The sequence below is a fragment of the Corvus cornix genome, chromosome 26 (genome assembly GCF_000738735.6).
Source record: "Corvus cornix cornix isolate S_Up_H32 chromosome 26, ASM73873v5, whole genome shotgun sequence".
Classification (NCBI taxonomy): Eukaryota; Metazoa; Chordata; class Aves; order Passeriformes; family Corvidae; genus Corvus; species Corvus cornix.
The window spans coordinates 2720161-2747479 of record NC_046354.1 but is presented as its reverse complement, the minus strand read 5'-3'; the positions used below and the strand labels follow the sequence as shown (position 1 = coordinate 2747479).

Sequence of the window (27319 nt, the reverse complement as noted above, 5' to 3'; positions counted from 1 at the left end):
TAACAACGAGAACAACACAACCAAACACCCCTCTTCTCCCTGCTCTTTCTTTCTGGGGTGGTGATGTGGGTACCCAGTGCCAGGCTCCTCCTGGGAGGCAGGGTGGCATTGCCAGTGTCCCATGGTGGCTTTGGGGAATATCACCTTCCCTCTGGAGCATCACCTTCCCTGGGAATTGTCCCCTTCGCCAGGAATCATCCCCTTCCCTGGCACAGCCGGGCTGGCACTGGCTGTCCTGGCACCCAATGGGGTCATGAGGGACCTGGAGCTGCTCTGGTTTTTAAGGCCAGCTCTGGGCTCTCCAAAGTGACCCCGAGGGCTCCTCTGTCCCTCTCTGTCCCCATCATCCCTGGTGAGACATTCCCGGGGGGTTGTGTCACCGCTGGCACCACGGGAGCCGCGTTTTGGGCTGAAAATGCCACACACAGCGGTGGGACAGGGGAAGGTGTTTTTCTGTCCCCATGTGTCACCTCTGTGACCTCCCCGAGGGGCTCCTGGTGCTGTGGGGTGAGCGTGGACTCCCCTCATCCTTTCCCTGTCTGGTGCATCCTCGGTGCCCAGGTGGCTGCAGGGACTGGGGGGGGACCGTATGCCACCCCTGTGCCACCCCTGTGCCACCCCTGTGCCACCCCTGTGTCACCGCGGCACCATCCAGGGGCTGCCGCGCTCTTCGGGGCGTCCCCCGGGGGTGACAGATCCCGGGCTGCAGCGGGGCCTTTCCCGTGCCCGAATCCCGGGATTTTCCCTGCTCCCCCCGACACCCCTCTAGGTGTCACCCGCGCCCGCGGCTCGCGGTGCCGAGCGCCGGGACATTCCCGGCCCCTTCCCGGCCCCTTCCCGGCCCCTTCCCGGCCCCTTCGCGGCTTCTGCCGGGCACCGAAGACCCTGCCCGGGCCGGGGGGCACCAGCCGAGCCCCCCTTTTGCTGTGCGCGTCCCAATCCCCCCCGTCCTGCCAAGGAGCTGGGAGGCGCCGTGGGTTTTCCTCATCTACCTTATTTTTTCCTTTTTCTTTATTTTTCCCTTTTTTCTTTTTTTTTTTCTTTTTTCTTTCCCCCTTTTTCCCCTTTTTCCCCTCTTTCCTTTTTTCTTTTTTCTTTTTATCTTTTTCTTTTTTCTTTTTTCCTTTTTCCTTTTTCTTTTTTCTTTTTTCCTTTTTCTTTTTCCCTTTTTCTTTTTTCTTTTTTCCTTTTTCTTTTTTCCTTTTTTTCTTTTTCTTTTTTCTTTTTTCCTTTTTCTTTTTTTCCTTTTTTCTTTTCTTTTTTCTTCTTTTTTTTTTCCCCTATTTTTACTTCTTCCCTTTTCCCTCTTTTTCCTATTTTTCCCCAATTTTTCCCTTTCCCCCCCCCCTTCTCCCCTTTTCCCTTTTTCTTTATTCCCCTTCCCCCCTCTTTCCTTTTTTCTTTTTTTTTTTTTATTTTTCCTGGCTTTTTTTTTTCTTTCCCCCAATTTTTTCCATTTTCCCCCCTTCTTTCCCTTTTTTCACCACTCTTTAATTTAAATCATTTTTGGAACAAGTTTACAGCTGCCATGGGGGCGTTGCTGGGAGTGGCATCACCTCTTGCTGCTTTATTCCCAGGAAGGAGTGGGAAGGGATGCACGGGCTGGACTTTGGGATGCTCGGCCACCCCTCACCCTCCACAGGGAATCTCTGCCTCCATCCAGGCCTTTGGGATTTTGGGAATTTTTGTCCCTCTTTGCCAGCCCCTCACTGATTTTTGGGAGGGGGGGTTCAGTAGCTGCTCCCCCTTTTTCCCCTTCCTTGTTCTTTCCCCTCACCTTCCTCTTCCTCTTCCCTTTTTTTTCCCACTTCCTTGGGGTGGGAGGATTTTTTTGAAGCTTTCCCAGAGGTACAAACACCCCCAAAATGCATCCCAGCGCCTCCAGATCCTCATGGATTCAGCCAAAATCCCCCTGCACCACCATCACCCCCAAAGCCTCGAGGATCACCCGGCTCCTTCCCTTCCGCTCCGAGAATTCCCGATGGTCCTTGGCCACCATCCCGGCTCCCAGAGCACTCTCTATATATTATATATATAAAAAATAAATATATAAATATAAAGGAGGGAGGGTTTTCCCTTAAAACACAATGCACAGGATTGGAAAAGTCTTTGGAAAAGCCCAATGGCTCCAGGTGATGCCTTTCCCTCCCTTCCCCCGGGAATTCCACGATTCCAAAGGGGAATGTGCCCGGTTTGATACTCAGGGGTAAATTTAATTCCTTCTCTTACCCCCACCCAGCCCGGCCACCTCTGCAGGGTCCCAGCTGAGCCCAGGTACCGCGTGTCCCCCCCTGCCCCCACCCCTCCCACCCCTCCGCTTCATTTTGGCTTGGAATTTTCCGGAATTCTGCGAGTTTTACCTCAAACGCTGCGGGAGGGAGGGCCAAGGACCAAACACGTGGCAGAATTGTGTGTCTGTATATATTGAGATATGGATATTCTGGCTTTCAACCCACCGACACCAACTGTTGTTTTTTGGGGGGGGGGGGGGGTTTATTCTGTATTTTTGTGGTTCATTTCCTGTTTCTCTCCACCCCTGGGGCACTCCTGCGAGGGGGGAGAGCTGTGGGCACCTAAAGGCGTTTCTCTGGTATCTCCCACTGAAGGAATTCCTCATTTTTCCATGTTTTTTTGGTTTTTTTGGGTTTTTTTTAATTCCTCAATGATTTCTTTTCCCCAAACAGGGGGAGAGGGTCAGAACCCAGTGCTGGCAGAGAGGGGCTGCCGCAGAGGGGACGGGAGAGCAGCAGCTGAACCTGCATCAAACCAAAGGGTTTCTTTGCTTTGTTTACACCCCTGGCCAACCTCACGCCCCGCAGGATCTCCCTGGATCTAGGTTTTTGTCCTGGAAGCGTTGGGAAAAGTCGGGACAGGCCAGAGCCGGGGGCTGGCAGGGATGGAGCCGCGACAAATCGGGGAACATCCCCCGCCGGGAAGCGCCAGCTCTGCCACGAGCTTTTCCCGGTTTTGCCGTGGTTTATCCCCATCCTCCGTGGCGCTGGGTGGGAAGGGGATGCTGGGGAGGTGGGGTGAGCTCCGAGAGGGGGCGGAGGGGAGGGCGGATGTGTAAAAAGTGACCCCTTCCCTCCCCCCCTGCCTCCCCGGCTGCCTCCCCGGCTCGTCGTGCTGTATAAAGGAAATCGCCTGGCTGTGTATTTGTACTCCGAGCTCCGTGTGTCTGCGTGGGCAGACGGTAAACCCTTGTACAGTAGGTCTAGCTGCATGTACTCTGTATGGACAATGGCATTATAAAATGCAATAAAAGAAATTACCTATCGTGCTGCCGGCCTGGCTGCTTGCTTAAGGTTCTTGTGGGGGAGGGGGGGAAATAATTAAAAAAAAAAAAAAAATCGGTGTTTTTTCCAGAATAATGGAATTATTGAGCTCTGAGATCGGTGAGTGATCCTCACCTTGAAAAACTCCAGGGATGGGGGCTCCACCACCTCCCTGGGCAGCCCTTTCCCAAATCCTGGCCTCTCTGAAAGTGAGGAAATCTCCCTGGAAATCCTGGCAGGAGCAGTGGCCAGCCCGGGAAGGAGAGGAGGGAAAGCGGCTTCATCTGCTCAGTCAGCGGTGGGGGGAGTTGAGGGCTGCAGCAGCTCTGGGGGTTTGGGTTCCCAAATCTCCCCCCACCCAGCTCTGGGGGGTTGGGTTCCCAAATCTCCCCCCACCCAGCTCTGAGGGGTTTGGGTTCCCAAATCTCCCCCCACCCAGCTCTGAGGGGTTTGGGTTCCCAAATCTCCCCCCACCCAGCTCTGGGGGGTTGGGTTCCCAAATCTCCCCCCACCTGGCTCCTTCCAGCCCTAAAATGTTTACTGGGAGGACTGGTGGGAATTCCTGTTTCTCTGGTGGACTCCTGCAGCTGGGATGGGATGGGATGGGATGGGGGTGGGATGGGATGGGATGGGATGGGATGGGATGGGATGGGATGGGATGGGATGGGATGGGATGGGATGGGATGGGGGTGGGATGGGGCAACAGCAGCCCCTGGAAAAGCACAGCAGCAGCTCAGACAGGAGGGCCTCTCCCCTCCCTCACCCAACAGCTCCTGTTTGATCCTCTGGAGATGGAACTCATTCTCCTACCGGCCGGAGCGAAGGTGAGCTGCCAGAGATCCTGCAGCAGGAATTCCTGCCCGTACAAATGAAAAATAACCATTATTAATAATTATTAACATGTTTAACACATCCATGCCCACGTCCTTCAGAGGCCCCTTAACCCAGCAGCAGCAGCAGAATTCCAAGGATCATTCGGAATCACTCACTGCTCGTTGGGGCTCCCAAGGCAGGGCCAGGTTTGCAGCCTCTGCTCCTTAAAAACAACAAAAAACAAGGGCGATTTTGGCATTTCCCTCGGGGAATTGACTTCCCAAGGTATCCAGGCTTTGCCATCAGGGACTTTGGGTCGTTGCCTTGTCCTTTTCCTGAATATCCTCACTCCAAGCCCTGGCCGGAGCTGCAGCAACAAAGGAGGGACAGGGATGAGATTCCAGATCCCAGCCCCCCGAAACGGCTGCTCCTGCCGGCACAAACAGAGCCTCACATCCCCTCTCCCTCCACTGCTCCACCCCGGCCAAACTCCCTCCATCTTTTTTCCAGTGGCCCTTTTTCCAGAGCTCTGAGCCGTGGTGGCTCCCTGGGGTGCACTGGAGGTGCCTCTGCAGCCCCTCAACGCCCACCTGGGGGGCTGAGCTCACACCCGTGGGTGCCCCAGCGTGGGGGACCAGCTCCCCATCCCCTCCCAGTGTCCCAGTTCCCTCCCAGTGTCCCCATCCCCTCCCAGTATCCCCATCCCTTCCCAGTGTCCCCATCTCCTCCCAGTGTCCCCATCCTCCCCCGGTGTCCCCATCCCCTCCCAGTATCCCCATCCCTCCCAGTGTCCCCATCTTCCCCCAGTGCTCTGTCCCCTCCCAGTGTCCCCATCCCCTCCCAGTGTCCCTGTCCCATCCCAGTGTCCCCATCCTCCCCCAGTGTCCCCAGTCCCCTCCCAGTGTCCCCATCCCCTCCCAGTGTCCCCATCCCCTCCCAGTGTCCCCATCCCCTCCCAGTGTCCCTGTCCCATCCCAGTGTCCCCATCCTCCCCCAGTGTCCCCATCCCCCCCAGTGTCCCCATCCTCCCCCAGTATCCCCATCCCCTCCCAGTGTCCCCATCCCCTCCCAGTGTCCCTGTCCCATCCCAGTGTTCCCCATCCCATCCCAGTGTCCCCATCCCAGTGTCCCCATCCCATCCCAGTGTCCCCATCCCCTCCCAGTGTCCCCATCCCCATTCCCAGTGTCCCTGTCCCATCCCAGTGTCCCTGTCCCATCCCAGTGTCCCCATCCCTTCCCAGTGTCCCCATCTCCATCCCAGTGTCCCCATCCCAGTGTCCCCATCCCTTCCCAGTGTCCCCATCCTCCCCCAGTGTCCCCATCCCCCCCCAGTGTCCCCACCCCCTCCCAGTGTCCCCATCCCTTCCCAGTGTCCCCATCTCCTCCCAGTGTCCCCATCTCCTCCCAGTGTCCCCATCCCTTCCCAGTGTCCCCATCCTCCCCCAGTGTCCCCATCCTTCCGCAGCTCCCTGGGGAGGGTGTGGGGGTCGTGACCAGGAGCATCTCTGGCTCTGATGGATTTAACACTTGGAGCTTTTCACTTTTAAACCAGAAACTTCTTTTTCCCTGTTTTTTTCCCTTGTTTTTTTTCCTTGGCATGGACATGAAAGCTCTCCCAGTCTGATTGCTAAACCAGTCCGTGGATCTGAGGGGACACTGGGACCAATCACCCCCTCCCAGTGCAGAACAAATCCCTGCACCCAATAAATGCTGGCAGGAGGCACCGACCCCTCTCCTCCTCTTCCCTCCTGCTGCTCCAGAGCTGCTCCCACATGGATCCCTCCCTTCCCTCCAGCTGGGCCGATGCTTTGCCCCAAATCCAAGGAATTTTTGCTCACCTCGATGCTTTGCCCCAAATCCATGGAATTTTTGTTCACCCTGGTGCTTTATCCCAAACCCATGGGATTTTCGCACACCCCTGAAGCACAACTGGGGGAAGTCACTGCCTTGGATAACCCAGAGCCAGCACAGCTTCCAAATAGCTCCAAAGAGCCAAAAAAAAGGAGGGACAGCTTTGGGTTGTTTGGGTTTGGGGTTTTTTAAATGAGAATTGAGAAATTGGAATATCGAGGTCAGGAAGGGAAGTGGCCAAAGGGTTCTTGCTCTGAGATCTGGGCCCTCCCTGAGTCTCTGGTGTCTTGGGGGGATCCCTGTGGCTGCATCCCCTGGGTCAGGGCTGAGAAGGGACCCCAAAACGCTCTGGCCACTCCTTCCTGGGCCGCCAGCGGGGTTGCTGTGAGCCCCCTGCTCTGGGGGCTCAAAAAATGGGGGGGAAGAAGAATTGTGGCTTTAATAAGTGGGAAGGAAAGGACCAGGAATGGTGGGACCAGCCCTGGATGGGTGGGAGCTCCCATTTCTGCCACCCCAACCTCTCCAAAAGCTCATCCTCGTCTGTGCAGAAACCTGGGACATCAACCTGGGACAGGAGGGAGGACAAAGGGGACTTTGTTGCTGAGTGTGGGGCAGGATCCGGCTGCCCGTGGTGCTCCGGGGTGTTGAGAGTCCTGGAGCAGCTCCGACCAGGGGAGCTTTGCTGACCCTGCCCAGGAGAACCCCAAAGCAGCTGAGGGGACACCTCTCCATCGCTGGCTGCCGCCTCAAGGTGCTTTGTCCAGCTCCAGCCCCTGCGAAGGATGCGCAGTCCCTGCCCCGTGACCCCCCAGCAGCTCCGAACCCCCCAGCTGCGGTGCCCAGCGTGGGTGGCAGTGGTGGGGCTGCCACGATGCCCCTGTGCCTCTGCCCCCAAACCAACCCACAGCCCCCCAGGACAGAGCACAGGGCAGAGGGAACGGGGGAAATCTTGGGGAAGTCTTTAATTTTTCCAGCTTCCCAAGATGAATGTTCACGGGGGCCCCCCCCTTTTTTTTTTTGTATTAAATGTTCATTTCCTTCTTTTTATTTTACTTTTTGCTGGTTTTTTTTTTTTATTATTATTTACAGAAATAGCTCGTGACTCATCAGAAATCTTTCAGCAGCACATGTAGAACAGTGGGGTCATTCACTGCAGCCCCGACGAGGCCGGCAGAGCCTCCTCCCCCCAACAGAAGGCTTTGAGGAGGTTATTTTGTTCCGAGACTTCGTGTGTGCACAGGGACAGGGGAATTCTGCTCCACGGATCAGGGGGTGATGGCTCAGACCCCAAAAAAACACGGCTGGGGCTGCACAGCCTCGCTCTGTGCCGGGCCCCGGCCCCATCCACGGCGGGTTAACCACGCTCTGTGGCTCCGGGGTTGTTTCGTTCCTTGTTTTCCAGGATCACACGCATTTTCTCTTATTTATTTATTTTATTTTCAAAGCCCTCGCCGAGGGACGGATGCCGGGAATGTTGCAAAACCCTCTTTGAACCGAAAAGTCGAGGTTTTAGTGCTAAATCCTCGCCGGAGACAGGAAGGTCAAGGAGGTTTAAATCTTCAACGCCTCCAGTCTGGGGGACGGGAGCTATGGGGGATCCACAAACCTGGGGGGTTGGGGTGTAGGTTTGGGGGTTTAGGGGTGTAGATCTGGGGGGTTTGGGGTGCAGATCCAGAGGTTTTTGAGGTGTAAATATTGGGGAGTTTGGGTGTAGATTTGGGGGTTTTGGGGTGTAAATCTGGGAGTTGTGGGGTGCAGATCTGCAGGTTTTGGGGTGTAAATCTGGGGGTTTTGGGTGTAGATTTGGGGGGTTTGGGGTGTAAATCTGGGGGTTTTGGGTGTAGATTTGGGGGGTTTGGGGTGTAAATCTGGGGGTTGTGGAGTGTAAATCTGGGGGTTTTGGGGTGCAGATCCAGGGGTTTTGGGGTGCAGATCCAGGGATTATAGGGTGCAGATCCAGGGGTTATGGGGTGCAGATTCAGAGCAGATGGAGCCCAGCCCCTGCTCCCCCCGAGCAGCAGCCAGGAGCTGGGAGAGCTGGGCTGGGTTTACTTTGGCGGCGGCGGAGCCGGGAGCGGCGCTGGGTGCCAGAGTTTGTGAATGTGGGTCAGCGCAGTCACACACCTACAGGAACGGCCTTGTTTTCCCAAATGCAGCCAGATCCCACAGCCTTCCTCGGAGCGCAGCCGGCCCGGGCGCAGCGCAGGATTAGGCTGGGTGGAATCGCTGCAGGATTTTTGGACACTGTGGGGTGGCCCCCACCCCTCCCACCCACCCCAACCCCTGCTCAGGCTGCTCCTTTCCATCGTCCTTTCTTTACAGAGGATGATATTTTGGGGGGAAAAAGAACCTTATTTTTATGGGCAACATGTGACCCCCTGGACACACCGAGGGTTTTCCTGCTCCATCCCTGGAGCTTTCCAGTGCCAGGACAGGGCCGGATTTCCCCCCAGACCACCCTGCCCAGGGCCCAGCAGCCCCCAGGGAGGGCAGGCAGTGGTTGCTGGTCCATCATGGTCAGGCAGAAGCAATGCCAAGCAGCAGCACGGGTTTGTTCCAGGATGTCCCAGTGGGGTGGTCCGTGGCACAGGGATGGCCCGTGGCACAGGGATGGTCCCTGGCACAGGGATGGTCCCTGGCAATGGGATGGCCCATGGCACAGGGATGGCCCATGGCACAGGGATGGTCCCTGGCACAGGGATGGTCCCTGGCACAGGGATGGCCCATGGCACAGGGATGGCCCGTGGCACAGGGATGGTCCCTGGCACAGGGATGGCCCATGGCACAGGGATGGCCCGTGGCAGTGGGGTGGCCCATGGCACAGGGCTGGCCCATGGCACAGGGATGGTCCCTGGCACAGGGATGGCCCATGGCACAGGGATGGTCCCTGGCACAGAAACGGCCCATGGCACAGGGATGGCCCATGGCACAGGGATGGTCCCTGGCACAGGGATGACCCATGGCACAGTTATGGCCAGTGGCACAGGTGTCACCACGGTCCCTGGGCTGTTGTGGGTAAAGCACTGCTGCTCTCTGGCCCCAAAATCCCTGTAAAAACACTTTCCTGCCTGGCAGAGCTCCCACGGTGCCAGGGGCTGCCATGTTCCCCCTCCAAGTTGGGTTGCACAGATCCCGGACCCCCAAAGCTGTGACTCAGCTTCCCGAATACTCCTCAGGTTTTTTCCGGGTTATCAGGCCGAGGAGTCAGTGCACAGGAAGAGGGATGCTCATCCCCACCCACCCCTGACCCGAGCACCGGCACCCGCACTCCCGGCTCCCTTCTCCCCCCACCAGCAGAGCATCCCCTGCCCGGGGAGGCCGCGCTCCAGCTCCAGGCAATCCCGGGATCCCTGATCTCCCTTTGTCCACATCCCTCGGGGCTGCCCGGCGGCCGAGGGCGCGTCTGCCCGGGCAGGGCCGGGCCCGCCGGTGTCCGGGCAGGCAAAGCGGGCGGAATGTGCGGCGGCAGCGCGTGGGGCTGGCACGGCCCCGCTGCGCTCCCGGCGTGATTCAGCCGCTGCCTCAGCGGTGCCGGCACACCCCGGCTGCATCGCCAGCTCCGTGCCTGGGCGCTGCCCTAAGGAGCCCTGCGGACAGCTGGCAGAGTCCCGCTGGAAGCACGGAGGGAGGGGAGTCATCCAACCGCGGCTGCCGGTGGGGAGGCTTTCCCAAGGATTTCCACCGCGGTGCCGATGCTTTACCGTGACAGCTCTGCCTTCAGGATGGAGCTTCCAGAAAAATCCCGAGCAGTCAGATCCCTCCAGTCCCGCTTCGTGCCCCAGGATGCCTCATTCCCACTTCCCGACCCATTTCCTTTCCATGGGGCGTCTCAGCACCTTCCCCTTGTCCCTCGCCCCGCTGAGCTGCCCTGCTGCCAGCGGAGCGCTGCTGGCGGTGATGGCAGCGGGGCTGTGGCACCACCAGGGCTGTGAGGAGCCACCAGGGCTGTGAGGAGCCACCAGGGCTCTCCCTCGGGTCCAGCCCCGCTCTGGCAACGCGGAGCCGAAGCTCCGGATTGCAAAATCCAGCGGCTGCCCAGACTCCCCCGTGTCTGGGGGCGGTGGCCGAGGGCAGGGCGGGCTGGCCCCGGTGACCCCCGGCCCGGCACAGCGGGGAGGGCAGGGGACAGGGCCACAGGGCGACAATCCCCGCTGCTGCCGGCTGGGCCGGCTCCAGCCTCGTGCTCCGGCCTCTCCCTGCGGTGCTTTGCAGAGCTGGGCTCTTAAACACAGGAAAACACAGGAAAACGCAGCAGTGGGATTAAAAACAACTCTGCGAAACATCCCACCGGGTCCTCGTGACGCTCAGCACGGGGACGAATCCTCGTGGGGCCCTGCGAGGACGCGGCGCTGGAGCAAACCGGGACCTCTGGGTTGGCGCACTCGGGATGTGCTGCTGCTGCTTGAACCTGGATTTCACAGAGCTCTCAGGGCTGCTGGTGGCGGTGACGCCGTCACCTCTGATTCCAGCAGCTCCGGGCATCGCCCCAGGGAGCCGAACCCCATTTTCCAGTTGGGGAAACTGAGGCGGGGAGGGGTGGGGAAGGCGGAGGCGTTCCCTGGACACGCCAGGGAGTCGGGGACTAAAGTTTTGCTTTCCTGCCTGGGAAAGAGGACAGACTGCAGCACCCACCCGAGGGGCACAAACACCCACCCAAGGGGCTCAAACACCCACCCGAGGGGCTCAAACACCACCCGAGGGGTCCAATCATCACCCGAGGGGCTCAAACACCACCCGAGGGGCACAAACACCCACCGAGGGGCTCAAACACCCACCCGAGGGGCCCGAGCACAGCTCAGCCCCGCTGCTCCCCCCTCGATTTTCCTCAAGGGGACCCAGCCCCGCGCCGAGAGCGCGGCAGAGCTGTGAAATCCCAAATCCGAGGCTGGCCCCGGGAGCCACCTCCGCCTGCCCCGCGCCTCTCCCCTCTCCCGGCGCAGCTCCAGCCTCCAGCAGAAGCTCCCGGAGCGCTGCGGGCGCGGGTGGCCGCGTTTGCTCTCCCAGCCTCTTTTTGTTGTTGTTGTTTAATTTTAATTTTTTTCTTCTTTTTTTTTTTTTTTTTTGAATTGAATTGGGAAAGAAAAAAAAAAAATCCCAAGCCCAGCCCAGAGGCAGCCCCGCGCCCCGGCCGGCCCCCATCGCCGGGGCCGGGGGATGCGGGGCGGGCGCGGGGGCGGGCGCGGCGCCCCGCGGGGCCCAGGTGAGCGCGGCGGGACGGGCCCCGCTCTGAGCCCGCACCGAGCCCGCACCGAGCCCCGCGCTGAGCCCGAACTGAGCCCTCACGGAGCCCCGCACCGATGTCCCGGCCCGGCAGCCCCCGGCCGAGCTGCCCGGAGCAGCCCCGAGACGAGGCGGTCCCGATGCCAGGTACGGGAGGTTCTGCCCTGAGGGGGACACGGAGGGGGGAGAGGGGTGCGCAGGGTGGGGGACACCGGGGGTGAGTGTGGGGGGCGCGGCTGGAGGGGGGTGAATGTGTGTGTGTGTGCACGGGGGGGTCTGTGCACGGGTGGGGGGCTATGGGATCGCAGGGAAGGCTGTGGGATCGCAGGGAAGGCTGTGGGATCGCAGGGAAGGCTGTGGGATCACAGGGAAGGCTGTGGGATCGCAGGGAAGGCTGTGGGATCACAGGGAAGGCTGTGGGATCACGGGGAAGGCTGTGGGATCACGGGGAAGGCTATGGGATCGCAGGGAAGGCTGAGGGATCACAGGGAAGGCTGAGGGATCACGGGGAAGGCTGTGGGATCACGGGGAAGGCTGAGGGATCACAGGGAAGGCTGAGGGATCACAGGGAAGGCTATGGGATCGCAGGGAAGGCTGTGGGATCACGGGGAAGGCTGTGGGATCACGGCTGGGGTGTGTGCGCGAGTGGGGGGTGTGTGCAGGGGGTGTGTAAATAAATGTCTGTGCGTGTGTGCAGGGCTGGGGGGCCGCGGCTGGGGGTGCATTTATGGGGGATTGGTTCAAAGTTTGGGGGGTGTGGGGTGCCCCATGTGGGAATGCACTGCCGGACACGCTGAGTGTGCACAGGAAGGGGAAGGAGGAGAGTGAGTGTGAGTGTGTGAGTGTGAGTGCACGGCTGGGGGGCTGGGGGTGGGTAGCAGGGGGGTGTGTGGCTGGGGAGGGGGTGCAAGCAGGTTTGGGGTGGGGGGGAGGAGAGGATGTATGGCTGTTTGTGGGTGTGTTGGTGCAGGGCTGGGAATCTCTGAGCGTGTGTTGGTGTCCCTGGCAGTGTCTGTGGGTGTGTTTGGGTGTGTTTGTGAGTGTTGGTGCAGGATTGTGAACATCTGAGCGTGTGTTGGTGCCCCTGGCAGTGTTTTCCTGTCTCTGTGTTTGTGTGTGAGCTCAGCAGCTGCCGGGAGCCCGCCGGGATTTTGCATCCCAAACTCTCCAGCAGTTTCTGTCCCGGAGCCAAGCCCAGGGAGCAGCTGGGTGGGGGGGGGGGTGAATTAAACCCCCCAAAAAATGGGGGTGAGGGGCTGGGGGCTGCTCTGCAGCCCTGGGTGGGTTACAGGGACCAGGCCGCGGAGAAGCGGATGGAAAAGTTTGGGGAATCCTCATTTTTTCCACGGGGCAGAGCTGAGCCCCTCGCAGCCCCTCCGGTGGCTCTGCCTGGGTCGGTGGCCCCTGGTGCTGTCCCTGCCGAGCTTCACATGCAGAAACTGCATTAAAAATCCCACGGAGAGATTAAAAACCAGCAGAGCAGGAGGCTGGAGGAACACACCGCGGTGTGTCTGTCAGACCAGACACAAAAGGGGCCAAATCCACCCCAAAAGCTCCGAAAGCGGCTGCCGGGCTGAGCGGAGCCGCGGGAGCTCCGGGATCCGGCACAGCTGGACCGGCCCCGTGTTGGCTTTGGCCCGGAGCACGGCCGGGCCCGGGCTTTGGAGAATACATCCTCTTGTTCTCTTCCCCCTGCTCTTCCAGCTGGATGCCGCCGGCTCCGCTTCCCGGCTGAGCTCTGCTCCGAGCTCAGCCACGTCCCGGGGCCCAGGCAGCTGCGGGGGGCTGATTTCCCTGGATTTCCTTCCCTTTCCAGGTGGGAAATGGTGAGCACGGTGCAAAGAGCTTTTGCACGGGGCTTGTCCCCAGCCTGGCTCGGAGGAGGGCTGTGCACGGCTCCTGCACCAGCGGCTGGGGGGGATTTTAAAAAGTAACTTAAAAAGCTGTTCAGTATTTTGGGGAAAATGGCCTTGGAGCTTTTCCACCTTCCCTGTGGCCGCACAGGAGCTGTGGGTGGGTAGAGAGTGGTTCAGCTCCCAGTTGTGCTGGTGGCCTGAGTGGGAGCACTGGGGCCTGGCTGAGGTGCTTGGGGACATCTGTGAGTGCCCAGTTTGGTGTGTCCCTGTTGGAGGGGCATCCGTGAGTGCCCAGTTCAGTGCTCCCATCTTGGACTGGCATCCATGAGTGCCCAGTTTGGTGTTCCCATCTTGGACTGGCATCCATCAGTGCCCAGTTTGGTGTTCCCATCTTGGACTGGCACCCATCAGTGCCCAGTTCAGTGTTCCCATCTTGGAGGGGCACCCATCAGTGCCCAGTTCAGTGTTCCCATCTTGGAGTGGCACCCATCAGTGCCCAGTTCGGTGCTCCCATCTTGAGGGAGTCTCACCTCCATCCCAAACCATCCCAAATCCCCCCTCCTCTTCCTCAGCTCCTCTGGAGTGGTCCCCAAGGTGTGACCCCGAGCAGAGCTGGACCAAATTTGCCTCCTTCAGACTCCTCCTTTGCAGTGTGGGGAGCATAACGGGGTCTCCTTAATTCCCACCTGCCCAGGCTCCAGAGGCCGAATTCCATCCCTGTCCCTCCTCAGGGAGCAGCTCTGTGCTGTCACATCCCAAACCCTCGCTCCCATCTCTCTTTCCTCCCTCTTCGTGGGATTTCGGTGAGGGATGAGCAGCCAGGCCCCTCCGTGTTTGTCCCTGTGACATTCAGCTGCCGAGCCCTGGTGGCTTGGGCAGGGGCCAGCGGCTCTGTCACGCACCGCCGGGCCTGGGAATTTTCTCTCCATTCCCTTTCCCAAGTTTTACAAACCAGAGTGGCTCGTCTGGAGACACCCAGGCTGGGGAATAAACAGGGAAACCGAGGTGCCGGCGTGGTTTGGCCGAGCTCAGCGTGGGGTGGGCAGCTCAGGTGGGGTTTGCAGGGCTCGCTGCTGTTTCCCAGCTGGAGACGGAGCTTTTTCCCCGAGTTTGTTCCCTGGCACCTCTGGAGATGGGTCGGGTGCCATCACAGCCTCCTCCCACCCAGCAGGGACGGGGACATGGCAAACCAAGGCCCCGAAATAGCCACAGGTAGTTGGCAGAGAGAAGAGGCTGCTGTCTGCCTGGGTAGGGAGGGGAGGAGTGATTATTTTTCGGAGGAATTAGCAGAAAACAGGAGGAAAACAGAGTTTCACTGAGGGACAGCGGGAAGCAGGAGAGGCTCTTTCCTCCTCCTCCTCCTCCTCCATGTGAAGATGATGGAGACAAATCCACCTCCAGCAGCAAAAAAACCTCCTTGGCTTTGGCTCTGCTCATTCCCACCTCCCTTTTCCCTTCCCATTTGCTGTGTGGGGCCACCCCCGTGTCCCCCTCCGTGTCTCCAATCCCTGCCTGTGTCCCAGCTCAGCAGCTCAGAGTTTGGGATGCTCGTGCACATTTGTCCTTAATTCTTTCTGCCTGTTCCCAAGGATTTTGCCCCGAGGTGTGAGAGGAGGCGGAAAAAGCTGTTGCGTGCTCAGCCCCAAGCACGCAGCCTCCAGATCCAAAATGCCACTGGAGGCCTGCACGGGGTGCCCCAAGCAGGGAATTCTCAGCAGGAATCAGTGTCACCCCGCTCAGGAACCCTTTACTGGCACTGTCCTGCTCTGGGATAAGGGTAGGAACAGAAAAAAACCCATCCAAAATCCAAATAAAAGGGTTTTTTCTTGGCTCAGCACTGATTTAAGAGCAGGATTGCAGAGTTGCACGCACTCACGCTCAAAGCACAAAGAACCCCTCCCAAAAAAAAGCTCTGAAAGAAACAAAACCGTATTTTTTTTACCCCCACAGAAAGACATTTTGCACGGAAAGATCGATTTCTGTTTTTCTTTCCAAGTTTTTCCCTGTCAGCTCCTGAAAACGCTTTGCTCGTGTTTGTTCTTTGAACGACAGCAAAACTTGCAGAGGAAAAGAGAAGAAAAGCAAGCAAAAAAAAAAAAAAAAGGCAAGAAAAGCAGATTTCTGGCTTTTTTCAGTGTTTCTGGGTTTGAGCAAAACAAAGCCAGGCCTTGGGGCTGCATCGCCCCTGCTCCCGCTCCAGCTCCTGATTGAATTTCCTTGGAAAGCGCCTGCCTGGGAGCTGCAGAAACCCAAGCTCTCCTCGGGGTATTTGCTGGAGTTCTGGTGATTTTCCCCAGAACTTTTCCATGCCTGGAGTTCCCCCCCTGTGGGATCGGCACCCCCTGGGATGGCCCCAATATCCCTTCCTACATCCCAGTTTTTGGAATTTTCTTTGGGATCCGTGCGTGGGAGAAACCCCAACCTACAGAGAGTGCGAGCAGCAGCAGCACTGGGAAGTTTTGGGCTCCATCCCCACCGGATGTTCCTTTTGGGAAAATCCCATTTTTGTGCCTCGGTTTCTTCACCAACCAAGGCAGTTTTCCAGGAAAATCCCTGGAGCTCAGGGAAGGTGTGATGGGCCCGGGTTTAAATCAGTGCCAGGCTGATCCTGGGATGAAAGGGGCTGGAGAAATGCAAATGATTCTCCTGCTTAATAACAGTGCCCGGCAGCTCCTGCTGATCTGCTCCTCAATTAACTTTTTTTAAGGACTTAGGTTGGGAAGACACAAATTTTCCCTGGCAGGACCTGTGCTGGTTTAACCCCCAAGGTTACCCAATTACCGGCCTGGCTCGGGCTTTAATTACTCCCTCCATCATTTCCCCCAGCAGCTCCCTGCTCTGTAATTCCCAGAATCTCCTTGGATCTGATAGGCCTGGCCTTAGCAGCTTTCCAGGCCTCAGGGATAATTGCTTTTCCTTGAGGACACCCGGGATTTCCTCCTGTGTCCTTCCTCCAGGCTGGGCTCCCCTGATTTCCCAGATTTTCCATCCTTTGGGGAGTTATCCTGCCCCAGGTGCTCCTCAGACTCCAACTCAGTCCCAGCCTGGGTCTTTTCCCTGGTGTTTTCCCATCGTTTTTCCCCATTCCGTGTCCCCACAGTGTGTTTGGGGTGGTTTATGTTGGGTTTGGGATGAGGCCTGGTGCTGAGAGATGAAGGAAGAAACCCAGACCTTCCCAGGTTTGTGTGCTGGGAAGTTTTGTTGTCCCTGTTTTTCCAGTCCAGGCTTAAAGATCCCTCGTTCCCTTGCAGCTCCACACTGGGATGGTGCCTTAATATCTATAAAATGTAAATATATTTATGTTAAATCAGTTCTTGCTGCTTAAGGAATAATTCCTCCCAAACTGCTGCGGTGTCAGAGGTGTTTCTTGCAGGGAATTTATATTTTCTCTTCCCTGAAATCCCTTGTAGGAGCAAGTCTTCCATGAATTTGGTTTGGCAGGAGCCAGTTGGAGCCATGAGGACCTTGGAGGGATGGGATTTGTAGGGACACCGACCTGGAGTCGGGGTTTGGTCACCGAGGTCAAACTCCAAACAGGGATGGACTGGATGGACGCTGCTCCTGGCCTGTCTGGCCCCAAAATTCCTCCCTCCCTTCCCACCCAAAATCTATAAATAACAAATAACAACAACTCCCGGCCTGCTGAGCTATTTGGGGGTTTTGTGGGTTTTTTTTTTGCTTTGTTTTGCTTTTTTTTTTTTTTTTGCATTTAAGAAGTATCTTCTCATAGAAACCTCTGGTGTTCTGGACTGGATTCCTCATTGTCCCAGAACTGTTTATCCAAAGCTTTGCCCAGGTGAGCAGAGAGACACTGGGCCAAAGGTTTGCTGGGTGGGAAGCAAAGCTGTGCTGGATCTGTCCTGGCCATGCTTTGGGCATCTCTCCTCCCCTTCCCACCCTCCTTTTCCTTTCCCTATCCCAGAATCTGAGGCGGCCTCGGTGCATTCATTTCAGACTGAGTGTAAAGAAGGAGATTGGGATTTTTCCCGGGATTTTGCTTCCCTCTGCTCCCTCCTGGGAAGGATTTGCTTCAGTGCCATCTCTTCTGCACTGGAAACCTGAAATGTCCCTGGAATGGGGCAGGCAGGCACCTGATCAGGCCAGGAAATCCAGGAGAGGTTTCAGACTCGTTTTATCTGCTTGAAAAAAGGATCAGAGAGCTCCCAACCCAAACAGCACCGAGCTGCTGGGTTGTTGTTCATGGCAACTGCACCCAGGATTTCCTGCTCCCTGTCCAGCCATTCCCAAGGGATTAAAGGCAGGGAAAAGGGGGCTCTCCTGAGTGTCTCCACGCTGGCAGGAGTGGCATCTTGTGGTGTTGGGTTTGGATGCTCCCCAAAAGCTCAGATGTGGATCCAGATGTGCTGAGACCCCTTCTCCCTCCTTTTTGGTCAACACCAAACCCCAACCTGCCAAAGGGATGGGATTTGTCCCCACATTCCCATTCCCAGCCTCCCGAAGGGATGGGATTTGTTCCTACATTCCCAGTCCCAGCCTGCTGAAGGGATGGGATTTGTTCCCACATTCCTAGTCCCAGCCTGATGAAGGAATGGGATTTGTCCCCACATTCCAGTCCCAACCCGCCAAAGGGATGGGATTTGTTCCCATATTCCCAGTCCAGCCTCTCTTTAGCTCCATGTTGGAGAAGTTTTCCTTCCCGTGCTGTCCCTCCCTGGGACTGGGAATGGGGCCGTGTCCATCCATCTCCTGCCACCAGATTCCTTCCCTCAGAGCCAAAGGCATTCGGGAGGAAGAGGGACAGGGAAATGAGATCCCAGGAGCCGGGCGGATCCTCAGCCACATCCCAGGAATGCTGAGCAGGAGCCACGGGACACCCTGGGTGGGTTTGACTCCAAACCACAGCTCCAGCTTTGCGTCTTCCCACATCCTCTGGGGGTCTGGGCACCACAACCGGCTGGGAGAAGGGAATCCTCAGGTTTTTGGGAGCTGGGGGCTGCTGGGGCTCTGCTGCCTGTGGTGTGGCTCGTGGTTGTGCTGCTGGAGAAGCTCATCCCGGGATGCTGACGGGCTGCTCCTGCCTTTTGCTTGTCGGGCTCTTTGGGAATGCTTAGCTCAGCCCATCAGGAATTCCGGGTGCTTCCAACTCGGAGCACAGAGCACTTTTCCCCGTGAGCAGAACCAGCCCCAGGAGCTCTGGCAGACTCAGGGCCTTGCTGCATTCCCAGAGGGATGGGACATTGGACTTTGCAGGAATTTTACAGGATCCTCGGTTGCAGCCATGAAACCTTCCAGCTTCTTTGCACCTTTCCTCTCCCCTCTCCTATTTTCCCACCTCCTTGATGGACTTTGGAGCTCACTGATGTCTCGGGGCTTCCGTGACGGATGGATTTGGACTTTGGGACTGGGGAGAATAATCAGAAAACCGGATCCATCTGCGTGTCCTGGGCTTGGCAAAGGAAAGCAGCTCCACATCTATCACTTGCCCGATCTCTGGTACCTTAGGGCAGTGCTGGGATTTATTGAAGCTGAAATTATTATTTTTAAATGCCTCGTTACCTCTTTTCCCAAAAACCAGGGATCTGAGCTGCTCTCCCTGTGCCACGGCACCTCCACATCCCCCTTGTGCTGCTCCTGGGGGGGGCAGAGACTTGGACTCTCATCCCAGGCTCTGGGGAGGATTTGCCCTGGCCAGGAAGGGTCTGGGGGTGCAGGATCAGGGAAAAAGGGAGGGATGTCCCATCCCAAGGGCCGGCTCTCCTTAGCGTTTTTCCCGGGCTCGTGGTTGGTTTTAAACCTGATGGATTCAGGTCAAGCCTGGTCTCGTTCTGGGGGCAGCAGGGGAGGGAAGGAGCCAGTCCTGCCCTGCTGGCAGCAGGGAGAGGGGATCCAGAGGGGCCTCAGCTTGGCAGGGCACCCCTGGAGCAGGGGTTGGGGGGATTTAAAGGAGGAGAGGGAGCCAGGAGCTGTGGGATGAGCCTGTGCCAGTGCTGGAAGTGCCTGTTCACCTCTCCCTGTGCCAGCAGAGCTGATGCCTCTTGTTGGGGGGAATTTGGGAGCTGCTGCCCACCCAGAGCCTGAGCACTTCCCGGGGCATTCCCTCTGCACTTCCCTGTGGATCAGGGGTGGGAGCCTGCGGGGTCTGTGCTCAGCCCACACGTGTCCAGCTTCTCCCAGACCTTCCCTGGGGTCAGGCTGTGACCATGAGGGTGGACACGGCCCTTTTCCATCCCATTCCCGGGGGAAATGGTGCTCTTGGGGAGCAGCATCATCCGCACATTCCCTGCGGCCCTGCAGCAGCAGGGATGTGAGGCAGCGCAAGGCAGGGAAGGACCAGCTGACCCAAACTTCATTCCTGCCTATTTTTGTCCCTCTCCTGGCCAGCTTGTTCCCGGGGGAGTTAATTTAATTGCCACCTTCCTCCCTGCGTGGCTGTGGTTGTGTGCGAGCCCTTGTGCAGGGTAATTACAAGTGCGAAGCGGACACGGCAGGAACGAGCCTGGGCTCCTTCCCGGTTGGAGCAGCACCCTGGATATCCCTGTGGATCCACCCAGCCAGGGCTGCTGCTGTCCCACGGAGCTCCAGGCCTCACCAGACTGCCCCTTGTCCCCAGGAGCAGGCACAGAGGAGGCAAGGGATGTGCTGGAGACACGGAGTGGTCGTGGCAGGGATCTGCTGGAGCTCTCCCTGTGCCAGCCCTTCTCCTGCTGCTGCACCTGATTTTCCAGCTCTTTTTCCCAATTGCTGACCCGCAGGGAAGGGGATCTGGCGGTGATGGGGCTGTTCTGGGGAGCCCTGGGAGTTAAGCCCTGAACACACTTTGGGCACCTCACAGCCAAAACCAGAGCAGCTCCCGGGCTCTGCTGGTTCTCAGTGGCTCCAATGCCTTCCCAGGGACTCTGCGGGAGCTTCACCGTCTGTGCCCTGCCCGGGACACCTCTGGCTTCACTCAGAGCTCCTCAACCATTGGGATTTCATGTCTGGCTTTGGATCAGGGCTGACTCCAGGCTGGGACATGACAGAGGCTGTGGGTGCAGCAGCGTGTGGGTGTTACTCACCCCCACACCCGTGGGGAGATGACAGGCTGCTCTCCTCACCTCTCCATTTCGCTCTGGGCTTTCCAGAGGCTTGGGAATGGCTTTTCTCCCATCTGGGGCTCACGTGCTCATGCTCCATTGGGATTCAGAGCCAACGCTGCTGTAGCAAAATTCAGCTGGAGCTGCTGGATTTGCTTTGGTTGAACCCCAAAATCGCCTCACCCGCGAGAGCTGTGAGCAGAGCTCTGTGCTGGGATGAGTTTTCCTTCCCACAAAACCCCGTCTCAGGAGCGCCAGCACCCCAGGCTGGACCTGCACCCTGGGGAGGGCAGAGAGGGCGGTCCTGTAGGGAAACTGAGGCACGTGGATGATTTTGGAGCTGGGAGCAGAGCAGCTTCACTCCAGCCCGGCTGCAGCCCCTCTGCAGCATTTCCAGGCTCCAGCAGATCCCGGGGCGCAGCTGGAACCCCTCACTTCCCTCGTTATGCTCCTTTTAATTATCCATAATTGCCCTCCTTCCTCCTCGACTCTGGTGTGCGAGACCCTGGTTTTATCGAGGATAATGAAGTGTCCCAAGCCCCTTTCCCCCTTCCCTTCCCCTCCCTGCCGGCATTCAGGACCTCCTGTTACAGCCAGGGCAATTATGGCTCGCTGCTCTCCCTCCCTCTGCCCAGCCTATAATTTAGTTTTATATAAAGCACGCTCCAGCCCCTGTTGTGCAAGACGTTGCTATTCCGGGGGATGGGCAGAGGGATGGGGCGGCCGGGAGGGGTCTCGGGGTGGGGTGGGAGAGAGTGGCGTTGCACCGAGCCTCCCCCCCCTCCCCCGACACGCCCTGGGCACCCCACATTCCCCGTGGGATGGAGCAGCCAGCTCCCAGCAGTGCCGAAGGTGGTCCTGCCTTCTCCCGGCTTTCTGCGAGGGGCGGTTTGGCACCGGGATTTCTCCCATGGGGAAGAACTCAGCTCCTTTCAGGTTTTTGCCGCCCCATCGAGGGGTCCTGCAGGGGTTACTCCTGCTCCGGAGTGCGGGAGGATGAGGGAAGGTGGCAGCCAGCTCCCGCAGGGAAGACAGTGGCCCTTTCATGGGAAGGGGGATGAAAAATCCAGCTTGAGCTGCGGAGTGTAACCAGATCCCTTGGCTCTTTTGGAGAAGGAATGTGAGAGCTTGGAAGGGTTTTTGGGATGGTGCTGCCGAGCCGCTGGCGCTGCAGCGGGGTGAGCAGCTGCGGGGTGATGCAGCCGCGGTGCCCGTCCCGAGCAGCCCCAAATCCCGCGTGGTGCTCCAGCTCTTCCCCCTTAGACGCCCTGACCGGTGCCATGGGCAGTGTCTGGGGCCGGGCTGGGGGTTTGGGTGGCCCCGGGGTCTCGGCTCTAACCCCGTTTCTCTTGCAGAGGTGGCCGAGCCCTCGCGCCCTCCCCCGAGGCCGATCCCAGCGGTGCCACCGGCGGAGCCCCCGGCCTCCCGCCCGCCCCGCGGTGCCGAAGAAGGAGAAACCCCCGGAAGATGACAAGTCCCCAAAAGTGCTGACGAAAAGCCCCCGGGCCGAGCTCTGCGGCGCTCCCGAAGCTGTGACATGTGAGTGTTTCCCTCGGTGGCAGCTCCGGACACCGCCGGGGGCCCGTGCCTTGGGCTGCTGCCACCTCATCAGCAGCGGGGCTCATTAAAAAGCGGGGCAGAGGTGGGAACTGTCTCCTCCTCGCTTTGTTCCTCCCCACATCAAAGCTCAAACCGAGCCTGAGTCACCTGGAGAGGCGAAAGCGAAGGGCGGCACCCGGCACGGCTCTCGCTGCCCTCCGAGGCGGAGCCGGGGCAGCTGGGGCTGCTTTGGGAAGCGTTGGGGTCCTCTGGGATGCCGTGGTGGGAAGAGGGATGAGCCCTCGGGGAAGAAGCTGGGTGGAGCATCCCCCAAAACCCCAGTGGGAGAGAGGAGAGCCCCAGAGACCGTTTTCGAGGGCACAGCCCCAGGACGTCTCCGTGGGCACAGCCCCGGGACGTCTCCATGGCACAGCCCCGGGACGTCTCCGTGGGCACAGCCCCGGGACGTCTCCGTGGGCACAGCCCCAGGACGTCTCCATGGCACAGCCCGGGACGTCTCCGTGGGCACAGCCCCGGGACGTCTCCGTGGGCACAGCCCCGGGATGTCTCCATGGCACAGCCCCGGGATGTCTCCGTGGGCACAGCCCCGGGATGTCTCCATGGCACAGCCCCGGGATTGTCTCCGTGGCACAGCCCGGGATGTCTCCATGGCACAGCCCCGGGATGTCTCCGTGGGCACAGCCCCCGGGATGTCTCCGTGGCACAGCCCCGGGATGTCTCCATGGCACAGCCCCGGGATATCTCCATGGCACAGCCCCGGATGTCTCCATGGCACAGCCCCGGGATGTCTCCGTGGGCACAGCCCCGGGATGTCTCCGTGGGCACAGCTCCTGGGGCGGGAGCGCAGCAGGCACTTGCTGGAGCAAAGGGAGACGCTTCGCGCTGGGACAGCTCTTGCCTTGGCGAGTCCGGGGCAAGGGTGAGGCTGGTGCCAAGCCTGGCTGAGCCGGGCTGTCCGCACAGAGGAGTTGGTTTTGCCGCAGGCGGTGGCGGGGCCAGGCAGCACCTCCCAAAATCTGCTGCCGTGAGAAACGCCGGGGTGGGGTAGGCGCGCGGTGCGGGCCGGGATGCCCTCGCTCCGTTCCCCGTTGCAGGGGTGGGGGAGCGGAGCTGGCAGACGCGGGAGGCTCTCCTGGAGCCGTCCATCCTTTCCCTGGCCCCCAGCCCGGATCCCAGGGTTTCTCTCCCAGGCTGCCATTCCCCCTTCTGCTGGATGCTGGGCGCGCAGCTTCCCCTTCCAAGGGGCGCGAAGTGGATGGAAGGTTCCCGCGGGATGAGGGCGGGTGGGAACGGAGCTGCGCGCTCCGGAGGGTGGGCAGGGGAGGGGAGAGGACGGCGAAATGCGGGCGCTGGAGCGGGGAGAGCGCACGTTTTCCTGCGGCAGAGCCCGAGACTTGCGCAGCATCTGGGAGCTGCGGCCGGCTGCCCAAAGACATTCTGCACGTCTGACTCACACCGCAGCCGCTGCACGGCCCCCTCCCCCAGCCCAGCCCAGCCCCCCGGCCGCCCCCCACGGGCCTCGGGGCTGGGAGGGACGTGGGCACCCTCCTGCTGGGTGCTGGATGAAGGGACCTTCCCTTCTCTCCCTGGGAAATGAGGAGCGTCCCCTCTGGTATCCCCCACTCCTCCCAGTGCTGCTCTTGGGGGGGTCACCATTGGGTTTTGGGGGTTATTCCTCCTTTGGCAGGACCCGAGGAGCACAGTTAGGCTCTCCCATGGGATGGTGGCATTCCCGTGCCAGTCTGGCTCATGGCAAGCTCAGGAGGGACAGGGCAGAAGGGGCTGTCGGGTGCGGGGTCATGTCTGTGTCCAGCAGTGCCAGGATTGCCCCCCCCGAAGGCTCAGCTCTGGTGCTTGAATCCATTTTTCCAGCATTTTGGAGCACTGGGATTGAGGGTTTGGGATTCTGGGTGTTGAGTTTCAGGTAGGAGCAGCAGACCCAGGTGGCCACTCCAAGCCCTGGCAGTGGCTCGGGGGGGTCACAGCAGGGAGACCCCGGTGATGCTGCCCTGGGACAGCCTGAGGGGATCCAGGAGTATGGCCTCGGTGGGAAACCCAAAGGGAATATCCAGGAGGTTTTTGGTCATTGAAGAGCTGTAGACAGGCAGTTTTCCCCAAAATCCTGGGATTTTAGGGCTGCTCCCCCCACTCCTGCCCGGAGATACTGAGGAGCTGGAGGTGCCTCTTTTAGAAGAGCTTTGGCCTTGTGTCCTAAAGGCTGTCCTAAAAAAATGGGAGCTATTTTCCCTGACTTTGAGCAGGGGGGATTCCTGGCTGCCTCTGGCTGCCCCTCACCGGAGCCAGAGCGTGATTTTGATTTACAAACAGTTTAATCTGAGGAATGCGGCGAAATGGGGAGCGCCAAGTGCATCCTGCTGCAATCCCAGAGAATCCAGCTGCCGTCCGAGGCTGCTGAGCTGCTGCTGCGTCCCTCTTGACTCAGCCCCTGTGGGCTCAGCCCCTTCCTGTCACAGCTCTGGGCAGCCCTGGTCACTGTGGGCATCCTCGGTGCCATCTCAGTGCACACACGAGGCTGGAGAGGGCACCGGGCAAGGGTACACAGAAAGCCAACACTCCATGAGGTTTTTTAGGGAGGGGAGACAATTCCTGTTTTATCCAAGACCTGTTTTCTGTTTCCCCAGTCTCCCATCCCTCCTGCCTCCAGCCCACTTTTCCCGCTCAGCTCTGGTTATTTTAAGTTCCCTTCCCAGCGGGTGTCAAAGACCAAGCTCCCAGTTTAACCTCCCTCGGCGGCCCGAGCCGAGCTCAGCCTGGTAAAACCAAGCACTGGGACCATCCACTTGTGTCTTTCACCTTCCACCTATTTTATTTTCGCCTTCCATCTATTTTATTTTCGTGGATTCAAGACAGGGACCGTCTGTGCCCGCTCCACCCCCGTGTCCCCCCATGCCCTGCACAGAAAGTAGCTCCTGTTCCCTGGTGCCTTTGCCCTCGAGCCTCTCTCCTGAATCATCCCTTGTTTACTGCCACGGCAGAGGAAAAGCAAAGTTTGGCCAAGCACCACCAGACAGGATTTTATTTGTGGCATTGCTGGGGAGGGTGATGGGTGCTGGGACTGGGAACCAGCACAAAAATGGGTGCCCCCATTCCTTGTGCTGGTTCCCAGTCCTCTCCCAGAGCACCACAGCTGGGGACGGCAGGAGCACAGGGCTGAGCCACCCCTCTGGCTCTGGCAGCATCCTGGCAGGACATGGGGCTGCGGCGGGAGAGGCTGCAGGGAGGCACAGACACAGCAGAGTTATTTTCCTCCTCCTGCAGAGAAGTTCAGCCAGAGGTTGTGGAGACCTTAAGGAAGTGGCCGGTTCCCGCAGGGCCGGGGAGAGGAGCAGGCTGGCTCCGCAGCGGTGCCTCATCTCCTCTGGCTTTACAGAGGGCGGTGGGGACATCCAGGAGCTCTGTCTGGCAGCCTCGGTGGGTTCATCCCTGCTGGCTGTGCCGGGAGATCTCCTCCTTCAGGTCCTCTGGTGATTTGCAGCAGTTTCAGCACGTCCTTCACCACAAATCTTCATTTCTTGGGGTTTTTTCATCCCTTCCTCTCACCGGAGCCTTTGCCTCCTTCCCTTCACCATCCCTTTTCCTTCCTTTGTCCTTCCTTCCTCCAGCCACCTTTTCCACATCTCCAATTCCATCTCCATCCTCTTGGACCATCCATCCATCAGCATCACCTCCCGGTCACCCCGTGTCCAGCTGGGGACCGGATTCCCGTGTTTCTCTGGGGTCTGGGCACGCGTTTCTTCCCGGCGGAGAGGGCGGGGGTAACGTGCTGCTCTCTCCTCTTCAGGCCAGCCGCAGGTGCGAACACCCCGCAGCCCCCCGGGCCCTGCACCCACCTGCTGCACAACGGCGCCGGCGGGGGCCGGAGCCGGGCGGTGCCAACGGAGCGGGGAACGGGATGTGCCGGGCCGTGCCCAGCTCGCAGAAGCCGCACCGAAAGCTGCAGTCGCACCACTCCATCAACAGCCAGAGCAGCAAGAAGAGCAAGGGCAGCTCCAAGTCGGCCTCTTCTCACATCCCCATTGAGGCGCAGGAAGGTACCAGCTGTCCTCTCTCCTGGTCTCCTCGGGCCCCTCATCCCTTGGGATCTCATCCTCCGAGCCCAGCGGGACCCCTGGGCCCTCCTGGCAGCCTCTGCAGGGCGAGTGCTGAGCGGGGCCATCTCCTGTCCTCCAGAGTTGGTCTCTCTTGAGGCCTGGGTGTTGAGGGAGACTCCCTGGGGCAGTGCCTGCCTCCCGACCCCTTTTCCCATCCCTTCCGCGAATTCCTGAGGGAGGATTTCCATCCTCGCGGCGCTCCCCCAGCACCCACCTGTGCCGGGCGCTGTCTCACCCCTGCGTTCCTCCCCAGACTGCTGCGTCCACTGCATCCTCTCCTGCCTCTTCTGCGAGTTCCTGACCCTCTGCAACATCGTGCTGGACTGTGCCACCTGCGGCTCCTGCACCTCCGAGGACTCCTGCATCTGCTGCTGCTGCTGCAACTCGGGCGAGTGCGCGGACTGCGACCTGCCCTGCGACATGGACTGCGGCATCATCGACGCCTGCTGCGAGTCCGCCGACTGCCTGGAGATCTGCATGGAGTGCTGCGGGCTCTGCTTCTCCTCCTGAGGGCCCCGCTGGGCCGGGACCGCGCTGGACCCCCAGGCTCTCCCGCAGCGGGCGAGGCTCCAGCCGGTCCCCTCGGGAAACGCCAAAACCTCGAGGAGGAGGAGAGCGAATCCCTCGCTGCGAAACCTCGTCCTTGGAGCCGGAGCCGGATCCTGCCTGGGGAAGGGGGAACCCAGACGGCGTGGGGGGCTCTGGCAGTGTCCTGTCCCGCTCTACCTCTGCCCGCACCGGGGCACCGCGGGAGCCTCCTGCTGCCTGAGCCGAGAGCAGGAGCGCCCGTCCCGCAGAGCCACCCCGGGGCCCGGCGTTGGGGACAGCCCGTGCCGCTGGCACCGCCCCAGGACAGCGCTCCGGGGGGGTTACAGGGGGTGGCACGGAGCATCCCCCTGCCAGGACACCTCCAGGGACACCTCCAGGGACACCTCCAAGGCCGGGTGACCCCCGCGCACTGGGAGATGCTGGAGCCTCCCGCCCGGCTGTGGAGTCCCGTGCTGGGGGACGCGTCCTGCCAGGCCCCCCTCCCCTCGGTGCTGAGCCCGGCAGCCAAGTGCAATACCCGCAGCCTCCCCCTCCCGGGAAGAAGCTTTTCCTGCAGCCGGAGCTGCGCCGAACTGCCACCGACCCCCGCGTGTCCCCCGTGTGTCCCAGGCGTGGCGGGGCAGGGTGGCTCGGTTGGTGCCAAATGACCCCCAGCAGTTGTTGGCCCCCGGGCCACCATCCCGGGGACAGGGCTGGTGGCTGGGTGGGGGTGGCAGACACCCCGCTGGTGGGCTGGGGAGACGGGGAGGGAAGTGTCACGGTATTTTATAAGTTTTTTGTTCCTTTTTATTGTAAATAAAGGTCTTTCTTCATTTGCGACCCACGGCTGCCGCAGCACGTGCTCTGCCGGGCACTCCCTGGGGACAGAGGCTCCGTGTCCCCTGTCCCTGCAGCCCATCCTGCTCCCAGCTGGCTTTGGGGACATGGGACAGGTCAGTGACAGCCCCAGCGTGCTCCTGTTTGCTCCTTGTGCTGGGAAGGAGAGTACAAGAGGACTCTCTGTCCTTGGCTCCAGGGAACAGGTTGAGGTCCTGGAGTGCCCTGGGACA

General features: G+C 59.6%; 1 protein-coding gene across 1 annotated transcript; it reads left to right on the top strand.

The window, feature by feature from the left end:
• The first annotated feature begins 11236 nt into the window (after positions 1-11236).
• MDFI (MyoD family inhibitor) lies at positions 11237-27089 on the top strand. Its single transcript, XM_039565553.1, is given in 6 exon segments — positions 11237-11306; positions 12864-12985; positions 21405-21588; positions 25417-25479; positions 25482-25661; positions 25975-27089. Coding segments are annotated over 6 exon segments (876 nt in total). The 3' UTR covers positions 26232-27089.
• Positions 27090-27319: the final 230 nt, after the last annotated feature.